Source organism: Porites lutea, chromosome 5 (genome assembly GCF_958299795.1).
Source record: "Porites lutea chromosome 5, jaPorLute2.1, whole genome shotgun sequence".
Classification (NCBI taxonomy): domain Eukaryota; kingdom Metazoa; phylum Cnidaria; class Anthozoa; order Scleractinia; family Poritidae; genus Porites; species Porites lutea.
Genome location: NC_133205.1, coordinates 27,601,899 through 27,613,998, shown reverse-complemented (window position 1 = coordinate 27,613,998; position 12,100 = coordinate 27,601,899). Strand labels below are relative to the sequence as shown.

General features: G+C 37.3%; 1 protein-coding gene across 1 annotated transcript; it reads left to right on the top strand.

The window, feature by feature from the left end:
- The first annotated feature begins 381 nt into the window (after positions 1-381).
- Positions 382-11,779, top strand: LOC140938167 (uncharacterized). Its single transcript, XM_073387689.1, has 11 exons — positions 382-1,015; positions 1,504-1,640; positions 4,547-4,638; positions 5,120-5,610; positions 5,937-6,056; positions 6,900-6,941; positions 9,288-9,317; positions 9,855-9,935; positions 11,025-11,078; positions 11,251-11,304; positions 11,702-11,779. Exons 2-11 carry the CDS (start codon positions 1,525-1,527, stop codon positions 11,777-11,779), a joined length of 1,158 nt encoding a protein of 385 aa, XP_073243790.1. The 5' UTR covers positions 382-1,015; positions 1,504-1,524.
- The last annotated feature ends 321 nt before the right edge of the window (positions 11,780-12,100 follow it).

Below are 12,100 nucleotides of genomic sequence, written 5' to 3'. Positions count from 1 at the left end.
GGTCCTGGTCACGTGACTTCTCGCGAAAAAACCTTAAAAGATCTCCCGCCCCGAGCAGACTTTCAATGACAAATCCCCCACTGTGGGAACAATGTCCTGGAGATATTGAAAACTTATGAAACACTGCAGAAGGTCGTGTAATCAAGTCCAGTATTAATAAGCGACCTGATCCGTACTTAAAAATCCGCAAATCCGCAAAAAAAAGATTAACTCAAAGGCCAAATCCGCTTTTGATCCATACCTAACGCATCTACAGCATTCCCGATCTCTTTCATATGATATGAATCTCTTAAAACTGAGTGTATTCAGAATTGCAAAGAATGCCACCATTGTTAAAGCTCTTAATTAGCATTTATTCTTTATCTCTTAAAGTTATCTGTGTTGTATTAATGTCAAAAAAGCGGCCTTGCACGATAATTTTTCGTTAGGAGGATTTGACTAATGAATCTTCAAGTGTTATGAGTTGTTTTTATTGTAAGCTAGAGGGTACGCTAGAAAAGAACATCGAATTGTTGCGAAATTATCTCATTTTCTTAAAACTAGCCCTTTCTGATAAAAATCGCTTTTGAAGGACATCTCACCCTTTTTATTGTCGGTCCAAAACAAGTCAAAGAAGAGGTACACTCAGAGATTGCGTGACGTCTTGTAACATTTGCTTCTTCTATTGCACTCGCACGCTTCTCGATCATGGACTCTTCGTCTTTATAATATTACGATGTTTCATTCGAAAATTTGAGGGATCTGACATCATTTCGAGTATTGCCTAGTTCGAAATATAACGTTCATATCGAAAATACTGCCGTCATTTGGTGTATTGCACCTACAGAGAATCGGGCCAAAAAGGTGTTCTGTATATAAAAGGCAACAAAGACTTTGTTGTTGTCGTTAAATTGGGACGGCCGGGCACAAAGACACTTGGATCCAGTCCTGACGCATGGCTTGCACTAAAGATCTTGTGCAGTTTTTAAAACCGAAGGAGGCTGGCGGTATTCTCAAGATTGAAGATTACAGGTAGGTAAGGTATTCCTGGGGAGATGATCCTAGAAAGACGAGTATAAATCAGCTCACATTGGAACAAGCGCGCGCGACTTTGTTTAATAGCGCCATTTGGTGATGTAGTTTGTGTGCTTAGAGAATCTGTGATCAGTCAGAGAAATAGATCAACTCAACATATAAATATAGCAAAATCACCTGGATTATCAAACCTAGTATCGTATTCAACTTCGTATTTTAATAAGATTTCCCCTAGCCACAATCTATGTACGAAATGTGAAAATTCAAGAAGTCAGAACTCAACCTCTAGTCGACCGACAGTATGCAGAACCTTCTCTTCTTTCGTGATACCCTCATATCTGCGTGACAATTCTCATGGATACGTTGTCATTTTTAAGTTAGCTGTCAATAATATCATCAACGAAAACGTTGCCCTTTTCACCGGGGTGTTATTTACTTGAATTTCTATTTGGTTAAGAATCTAATCTACTACCATTCCTTCGTTTGAAGCCTTGCCTCGCAGAGCGTGCGATGATCAGCTGGATGCTTACCTTGTCTCCTGTGAAGAAGGACTTAGCCACCCGTGTGAATGTGGGAGATCTCACCTTGAATTCCTTGGATGCGTTTTTTATCGGTAGATTTGCAAGGTAGGTCATCTATAAATTCTTTTATTTTGCTGTCTTTGTTAGTGGAACGTTTGATCATGAATGTTTTCCTTGGAGTACTCGGAAAAGTGAGATTATTCAGGAAGCAGAAGTATATGAAATACCGAAGGCCAATTAGGTTAATAGTTGTGGTATTCGGTATTGATTGTTTCGTCTCGCATGTCTGTAAAATGTGTTTAATTGTAATTAAAACAAATCGGCCGTCAAATTCCTTTTTTTGAACATGTGCTGGTTTATTGGCTGAGTTGTGAGCTGTTTTGAATCATTCAAATTCGTTTTTGACAAAGGTTAACTCTGTAATAACCTCAAATTGTTGTAGAAACTTAAAACTAATTTTCCGCGTCGTTCTGAAATTGAATTTTAGAGAACACTTTATTGAACAAATCATCAACACCAATATTTCTCACAAACCAACATTTTGATCCAAGCTGATTTGAATTTCCTGACCCTGTTTAATGTCTAAAATGCCCGTTATTTGGTTATGATAGTTTACAGTAAATGTTTCAAAGGAGGGAATCCCCCTTCAAAATGTTTTCATGATCAAGTAAAGGTCTTGGATAGTGTGAATGAACTTTTAGAGGCTTCTTAATAAACTCATCACTTTCTTATGTTATTTATATTGCTTGGCTGCAGATCTAGGATTTTTTTAAAGGAGTTTTAATAAAGAAATCCTTAAAGGTGAATTATCCAGAGGGGGTTCAGGTACATGTTGCCTCAGATCGAGAACGTTCTGAAATTTTAGACCTCTGGAATGTGGTTTCTAAGGAGCGAAGAGAGAGTTTTAATTGCTGAAAGTTAGCTGTGGCCTAATCCCATTAGCGACCCCTAGATCTACCTCATTTATTTTAATGTTTCTGTTGCATTCTCATGGGCCCCGTATATAACATCATTACTTCAGTTAAATTTTACTTCCATGCAATTTAGAAATGTTTTTTGTGATCATCATCTGAAGTTCTATGGTTGTCTGCCAATCATAGCTGCAAATTTGGAGTTAAGCTATGGCTCAAGCAGTATGTTGTAAATGTTTGAGTTTGCCCTATGGTTATCAAAAAAATTTACGGCACAATACAGAATTACTAAATTTGATACATAAGCAGTTTGCCTTAAGAATATTTGTTGGCTTCACACTAGAACTTGTAAGTATAATGTAAGTGTACTTGGAACCTACTTTGAGTGTGAAAGGGTAAAAGGAGTACCTAGTTCAATCATGGAAATGATCGTACAGTGAAACCCTGCCTTATGGCCACCTTGGTAATACAGTTACCTCTTTATTAAGCCACTTGTTTTTGGCTGCCTGGCAAAAACCGCCATACATTTTCTTGTAAAAAAAACCTCGTTAATAAGGCCAAATTTTTTTTGTCCATTGGTGACTGCATCAATGGGGTTCCACTGTAGTTCAAAGAAGTGGAAGTTCTCCACCAAGTATGGCCTACACCACACTTGAGAACACACGTGACCAATAAGAAGTGGAAGCTATGTGCATGATGTGCACTGCAGCAGTTGCAAGATTTTAATGAATGGACAGAAAAACATTCAACGGAGGATCCATGTCTTGGCTAGCTAAGAGCACTGTGGAAGAGGCCCAGCCCAAGCCCTACGATGATTTCTTTGCCGAAAAACGTGTTGTTGAGTCATTCTAAAGAAATACATAAGAAGATGTTGCCTGTGTTTTTTTTTCTGCGCCACTGCTAAGTACTCAAAAAAAAGAGTACGTAAGCATGTCTTTTAGGGTCAAAACCCTTTAAGTTCAAAGAGACAAAAAAATAAATACGAAAATGACGACAAAAAAATCTTTTCCAGGGCCCAGGCCTCAGGTAGCTTCAGTGGTACTATTTTACCATGATAGGAGATTGACAGCTTGTGCCATAGTTAATGGAGTGGAATGGTTATGAAACCCATCAGCGCCTTTGTTATATGTTTTTGTGGACCTGAAGGTGCACAATATTCAATAGCATTCCTAGCATTTTGATTGTATTGACCAATAAAACGTAGCATTAATTTAATTAATTCCGTCACCATTTGCCAAAAGAAAACAAGGGATCGTGCGCCTTCAGCGAGCTTCAAACATAAACTGCTGCACCATTGTTTTTATAATAAATTGATGTTTGCCGCTTTTCATAACCAGTCTCCTCTAATTACTATGCTTGTGCTTTAAGCAATATACTTTGTCAACCAGTGTGAAGCCATGTTTTCTACAGAGCGACTTAAGATTTCCAAGTACACTTGAATCAAGTGCTTACTTGAAATTAACTTTGCTTCTAATTTGAATTAAGCCAACAATAATTTGTTAATGCCTTATATGAATTTAATTTCACATACTAAGTGAAGGTTTAACAATACAATACTGTCAACTCTCAATAACTCGAACCTTCTGGGGAAATTGAAAAAGGTCTGAATTAGTGGGAGCTTGAGTTAACAGGAGTTTGAAGCAAATAACTGGAAAAAAGAAAATGGGATGAGGAATGAATGCAAGTAACATGCACACTTCAAAACTTGATGAATGCACAGCTCAGTGCTGGACACTGTATTAAAACTTGACTGACAAAAAAATAATACATGGTTGTTAAAATAATTTCAATGTTTTGGACTGCAGTACACTTTTTTCAACTTGTCAGGTGCTTAAAGCGTGGTTCGAGTTATCGAGGGTAAATACAAAAATTACTTCAAGTTAGCGGGTGGTTCGAATTATCAAGGGTTTGAGTTACCAAGGTTAAATTATAGTAAATGAATGAAGAAAAAAAAAGGGGAAGTCGATTTTGGTTCAAGCTGGTGGAAGGTTCGAGTTATGGGAGTCAACTGTAATTACATCAGTAACGTGTTTCAAATGCACTAATTTTGTCCATTTGCTATAATTTTGTGGTGTTTATTACTGTACTGGTTTCTTGCAGATGTTTCTTAGTTTTTCTTCTCATAACCTCTGTATCCGCTGATAGACATCACAAGAGAAATGCTAGTAAATCATCTTTGTTAACTCAATCAGGTTAGAAAAAATGTTGTCTTCAATTCCTTTATTAATGTGAAACTCACAAAATTACGAACAACAAATATTTCTAGAATTTCCTTCATCGTTCTCATAGTTGCTTGCACTCACTGGTTGCGTTACCACACAAAAAACTCTTGATATGCAACAATTTTGTTGACAAAAAGAAGACTTGATAGAAAAAGCGTGACAAAAGAGACATCTGTAGGTACCCATAGAGAGACTCAAAGATATGTACTCATTGTGCTACTAACCATGCTATGAACTTTGTAGCAAAAAAATGTGGGCAAATTGATGGCTAAATTCCTGACTTTGGGAATATTAACCCCTGAATTCCTAGCACAAGCCTTTTGTCATTTGGTGTTCACTCATTTCATACTTACCAGATATTGAAACCCCTTGTTTTTCTTATATGTGTTTTGCACCTGTTCATATCTGAATACTAAAACATTTTGTGTTGTTTGTTTCTTTGTTTGTTTAGATACACTCGGATTAAATGCTTCAGATACGCAAACATTAGACAACATTACCAGCGGAAATCCAACCAACAATATACATTACAAGGAAGAGACTAGCACACCAGTGCCACTTTTATCAGATAGAGACTATTTATTAACAAGAAGCCCTTCTCAATATGCTTTACTTTTTAACCTCAGACAAAAATTAGACAGTAGCAGATTTTTTGTACATGTGAATGCTGTCCAAGGAAGTTTATCTGAAAGTTTATTTGTTATTATAGTTCAAAATAGGACAACTTTGTTTTACAGTAATAATTCTATATTTGGCCTGTTTAAATTAGCAAGTGTATCATCATGGCAAAAATTAGTAGTAAGCTTTGATCACAGAGAAATATCATTAACCCAGGAGTGTGCAGAATTCAGTTACTTACCTCTGCCAAGCAAACCTAAATTGGAAGAATGGGAGAAGATTATGGTTACAGCTCAAATGGATAACTCTGAAGACAGTATACAGGTAAGTATAAGGGTAGTTTCTGTGACACTACTTTTTTGTTTTGTTTATAATCATCATAAAAAGTTTTGATGCATGTTCTGATCTTGTTGGACAGACTTGTCACACAAATAGGAAAATTATTCATCAAAAATGGGTAGACAATGAGTGCATTCCCAAAACCAAAAACCTGTAAATTAGTACTGCCAAGATGTAATGTGTAGTTTCAAAATTGTGCCATGTGGTGAATTATGATATTTAAACTTCATCAGCTACACTGGTTATCTCGAACTAATTGACATTAAGATCCTCTCTTTTGATGTAAGTGATCCCTTCCTTATATCAACTAGGAGAACATTTGTGAACTGTTGCTGGTAGAATATGAACAGAACATTATTCAAGAATTCTGTCACACACCTTTATCCAGTAATTGCTCCAGTGGTGGAAATTTCAGTGCCAAACAGATACAGGTGACAATTTTTCTTCCAATAATGTGAGCCATTTTCACGGTGACTGCAACTACCAGAATCCATTTTATGTTTGCTTTCTTGTCAAAATTTTGTATTATTATCCGTTATGATAGCAACAGCTCTAAGAAGAAATGGAAAGCCATGGTAGTTTTAGTCACTTTTGGAAAATTGCTTTTTATTTCATTTTCTGCTGTTAAAATTTACTGTTAGTTCACACTTAATTGAACTAACTAGATTGGTAACTGAAATGTCCGGAATTATGAGCTTGGAATTATGGCCCATTTTTATTAGCCTGCCTGTGACAAAGCCGCCCAATCAGGAAAAAAGTGCTTTGTTGTTGGGATTGCAAAAAGACAAAATGGGGGATGGATCTCTCAGAAAGAGAAGAGTGTATTAAAAAAGTCTTGAGCATCAAACGGTAACAACAGATCCTTCCACTATTCAACCAATTTGCAATATAAAACATTTACTGGAGTGTTGAGGTCTCTGAAGCCTTCGATGTCTTTATTTTATGAAACTCAGTTAGAATCTTTTACCTTTTCTAGAGATGACATCAGTGAGTAAGAGTTCTGAGAATGTTGTTGATTAACATTTAAAAGGAAATCACCAACTCATTACCCTAATACTTTGAACTGGATCCATTGAGGGTCAATTTCAGTGGCTGGTAATTTTTTAAAAAGTCTGATGTTATCTAGTTTGCACCCATTAACACATAATTTAAGTTTAAGTGCTATTCATGCGTACGTAAACAACATATGCTCATTCATGAAGCCTAGAATCAAAAGCTGAAAATATAAACATGCATTCGAAACATTCTGTTAATCTCTGTAATGTTTTTAATAGGAAACTAAGATGAATACAGAAGCAGAATCAGGCCAAGGTTTTGTAAGTATGCTCTTATCTACAGGAGATAGTTACAGTGTAGTGCATGTCTTACAGACTTTTTTGTATGATGGTCCATTTTTTAAAGTTTATAATAACCTTCAGTTTTACAAAGACCAGTGATTTTTATGACTTCATGATTTCATAGACAAGCAGGGGAATTATTTGAATATTAACTTACATTTTGTTCATACAGATTGGCTAGATGTGTTATTACATTATGGAAGGTTTATTTGTGATTATTTTGCAGATGATGCGACTTGAACCCCCAGCCTTATCCTAACACCTTTGTTTGCAACCCCACCTGCGCTTGCAAATTAATAGCACCTGACATTTTTTTTGCTTCTCCTTTCAAGTGAACTATACCTTTCTTCCTTATCAAAAATATTAACCCATTCGCTCCTAGAAATTTTGCCGAAAAACGCGTTTTGAAGCTAGTCGAGTGGTTTTCTGGTCACTGTCGTGCTATAAAGAGCTAAAACTTACCAGAAACTGGTTTACAGGTCGAACACTTCGCGGTCTTCCGATCCAGATGCAAAATATCAGCTTGCGAAGTTCGGGCATGCGCAGAAAGCAAAATTTCGACATAGTTTTTGGGTTTAAAAGTGACACAGCAGTCTTGACTTTTACTTTTCGCTTTCTCTCCTCCCTTCTTTTTTTGCTTTTCTTGCCTCATTTTTTTTTTCTCTTGCTGGGCATTTAGTAGGCTTGATTTTGGTGGGAAGAGTTTTTAGGAAAGCTTTTAGGATCTTAGGATTAGGCGAAAGGAAAGGTAGGTGGGTAATGGGACAAGATTTTCATGGAGATTTTCAGGTCAATGTCACGTGGTTTTTTGCTTATTTCTCCGGTGTCCTTGACTGAATTGTGCTCATTCTGGTATGGTTTGAAAGATCTCTTCACTCTGCACAAGTTAGTGAAGAAAGTTGTCCTGGACCGTTAAAACTGATGACGTCACAATGGGTAGAAAGGACCTGGATCCGCACGGGCGGTTACGGGCGGTTCAGGGGCGAATGGGTTAATCAAAAAACCTAAAAATGGCCTTTTACCAACTTTTTCACCTGATTTGACATGAAATAGACAGATTTGGTTGTTTTATGCTGAAAAGTGGATTTTTTTCAAAAAGCTTGGTCCTTTGCTTAACCCATTCGCTCCTAGAGATTTTGCCGAAAAACGCGTTTTGAAGCTAGTCGAGTGGTTTTCTGGTCACTGTCGTGCTATAAAGAGCTAAAACTTACCAGAAACTGGTTTACAGGTCGAACACTTCGCGGTCTTCCGATCCAGATGCAAAATATCAGCTTGCGAAGTTCGGGCATGCGCAGAAAGCAAAATTTCGACATAGTTTTTGGGTTTAAAAGTGACACAGCAGTCTTGACTTTTACTTTTCGCTTTCTCTCCTTCCTTCTTTTTTTGCTTTTCTTGCCTCATTTTTTTTTTCTCTTGCTGGGCATTTAGTAGGCTTGATTTTGGTGGGAAGAGTTTTTAGGAAAGCTTTTAGGATCTTAGGATTAGGCGAAAGGAAAGGTAGGTGGGTAATGGGACAAGATTTTCATGGAGATTTTCAGGTCAATGTCACGTGGTTTTTTGCTTATTTCTCCGGTGTCCTTGACTGAATTGTGCTCATTCTGGTATGGTTTGAAAGATCTCTTCACTCTGCACAAGTTAGTGAAGAAAGTTGTCCTGGACTGTTAAAACTGATGACGTCACAATGGGTAGAAAGGACCTGGATCCGCACGGGCGGTTACGGGCGGTTCAGGGGCGAATGGGTTAATAGATGATTTTTCCAAAACGTTTTTACAACCATCTTTTTTTTCTGTGTTGGAAAATATTGCACAACAGGAAGCAGGAGTGCAACATTTGGCAATCTGCTGGGAATTGAATAAATATTCATTCTGAGTTTGCTATGAGCCCATGTTCTGTTTGTCACTCATAATCAATGTATATGCCAACTCTCCCAGATTATCTAGGAGTTTCCCAGTTAGAGCACAAATCTCCTGGTCTCCCATACCGGTTACCAAATCTCCAGTATTACTGACAAGACTCTTTTATTTTCATCAAAAAAGAGAATTTGTAATTCATATAACACTTTCTATAATGTCCTGAACCACACCCATAGTATAATTTTGGACTAGGTGGACTTTTGTTTATGAGAAGGTGGAGGGGTGGTTGATATTGGGGGCTTTGTGAAAGAGACGGTGTCCAGATTTAGGTATATAAGTGATTTCAGTATATTCTTCAAAGTTCAGTACCAGTAAACTATCAAAATTAAACCTAATTTATGGCCCCTTATTTATTTTTCACTAATTAAGGTACTTCATTTCAAATTGATATCTGTTACCTTTCCTATTGTAGGTTGCCATGCCAGCTCCTTCTGGAGTAAAGGTAAAAAATCAGGGGCATACATCGAGAATATAGTTCAAAATCACTTAAAAATACCATTTAAATGGTAGCTAGATCAGATATAGGCATATTTTTATCCCCCAAAATCTTTCATCTGCTTGGATTTCTTATCTGAAAGTGTAGTGATCCAAAAATTTTAGGGATCAAAACTTACCTTTTCAAAAATTTCTGCCAGAAAAACGGCTCCCGAAAATTCTAGGTGACCTTTTTAGGGAAAAATTCCATTAAAAATGGCAATTATACCATTTTTTAGATGTTCAAAAATCCTAGGAGAGGCAGGCAAGCAAGAAATTTTACAGCAAATGTTCCGAAAATTCTAGTTCTCAAATCGTCTTCGAACAGATATTTTCCAAAAATTGACTTTGGGTGCCCCTGAGAAATACATTCGCATCTAACCTTCATGCTTGACTGATCACATGTAATAAGAGTGAAAGCTCTGGAGGTGTATTAGCATAGTAAGTCTCTGTTGAAGTAATTTATTACATAAAAAATTATCTTGTTTTATCTTGTCAATTATAGAGTCCCACTGGAAGTAATTCAAATACCAAGGGTCCTGTGATTACAAGAGTAATGAGGGTTATTGAATCACCAGGACATCCTGTACGTTGGGCCCTTTGTTCTATTTATATAATGCAAGGTTATTGTTTGGTTAGGGGGGCATTCACTGGGTTTGACAACATATGTGTGGTGTTGTGCCAGAATTACCCTCCCCGCAGATGTCCTGTATTTCTTTTGCTTCATAAAGTACAATAGGGATGTTACCATAGTGGCATGATAAACATTGTGCAAAGGTAATAGGAAACCTCAGACTGTATCCAGGCTAGTCAGAATGAAAGGTGACTGGCATGGGTTGGTGCTATTGGTTGATTACTTTTTTCCTTTTGGAGTTCTTAAAATAATTGCTTAATAATCAACAGCAATAAAAAAAATGCCATCTCCGTATCCACGTGTCCCTGTATAAGGCATAGGCATTTTGAGTGAAGCATAAGCCCAGCCCATTCAAGGTTAGGCAATGGCCCCAAGGTAGCACCAGGGCCCTCCTGTTTTGCGTGTATGATGTTAGCTGGAACCCAGAGTCAGCTACACAATATGTACATTAGCTGAGGGGTGTACGCTTCAACTTAGGGGCATGAACAGTTTCATTGCCTGATTAATTGATTCTTTTTTATTTGAATATGGTAATTTCATATGATACAAAACATCTTTACATGAAAGCCAAATTGACAGAGAAGTGTTTTGACACTTCAGGGATTTATGGCCATCTTAAAAAACAGTTCAAGTGGTTTAACGTTTTTCCTTTTGCTTTAGTATACTATAAAACAATGATGAATGTTTGGCATCTCTTGCCTTAAACCACACTTGTTTCAAAATCTTTACCTGAACCACGAAGAGGATTTTATTTTCTGTCATGAAGCCCAATAATTCAATTGGTTTGCCTGTAACTTGCTGTTATTAATTTGAATTCACCCTGCAGATTTACCATAAAGAAGGATGCAAATGAGCAACTCTTACCAATAATGTGACGGCAAAAGCACATAATGCATGACAAATTAGAATAAGCTAATGTCACGTCTTAGCTTCAATGCAACCATAGGGTGGAGAGATTAATAAGTTTAGAGAGCAAAGTCACTACACGTGGCAACCAAACTGGAACATAAACTATTTTCATTTGTATTTGCATCTTGTTAGGGAGCAGTTGGAGCAGTAGGACCAAAGGGATTTAAAGGTGACAGAGGAAGAAAGGTCAGGGAATTGTTTAAACAAATAGTGAAAGAACAGACATAGCTCTTCATGTATTTTGTGGAAATAGTCACTTTAGAATACTGACTACTGACTCCTGAAATAAATAAGCTTCAGCAAATTCTTCCAACTGTTAATTTTGCCTCTTTCTTTAACAAGTTGTCTGTCTTGTCAGGGCCCACTTGGCATGCGTGGAAAACATGGTGTCCATGGCCCTCCAGGTGAGAAGGTAAGCCAGACTTTTAAAAAGAGACCATTCTTGATTTCCCTGACTTCCTGTATGACCCCAGAGGTGGCAAGAATTGCTCATCTCAAAGCCACATTATTAACAAGGTAGGAAATTCTCTCCTCTTCAAGCTATATCAGCTCGCATAAGAGCAACCTAACAGATGGAAAGAGGTTGGGGGTGGGGGGGAAATACTGCACAAATTAAATAGCGGATTTCCCTTCCCCCACCTCTCCCAGGCCTCTAGGATAATGAATGTGTTGCCCTCAAACTAAATCAACCAGTAAAATATTAGTTTTAATTGTAAAAATGGCAAAAGTAAGGTAAAAGAAGACTAATTGTGACAATTAGCCAGTCTCTTGTCCTTTCCCAGTAAGAAAATAGTTCATGTTTTCTGCAGGGCACTCTTGGACTTAAAGGAGACCCTGGATTTGTTGGACATCAGGTAAAGATGGGTAGATGGTATGTTCACAGTTGAAATACCAGACCCCAACAATTTTAGTAAAAATATAAGTTGTGCTTGTTTTTTATGTTTCTTGAAATTATTGCCGTGTCTTGCAAATAAAACAAAAGAATAAAGACATATAGTCTAATGGAGCTACCAAAAAAAGGTACACCTGTTAACTTTTTTCCTAGAGTACAGTCGAACCATCACTAATGGCCAATTTTATTTTGTCTCGGCGGACAGTCCATTCATTGGCTCTTGTTTTAACCTCTCTACAACAGCAACGGCCACTAAAGTGCGTCCCCAAACACCAAAATATCCTCTCAACAAGGGCCAGTTTTTTCAGCAACTTGT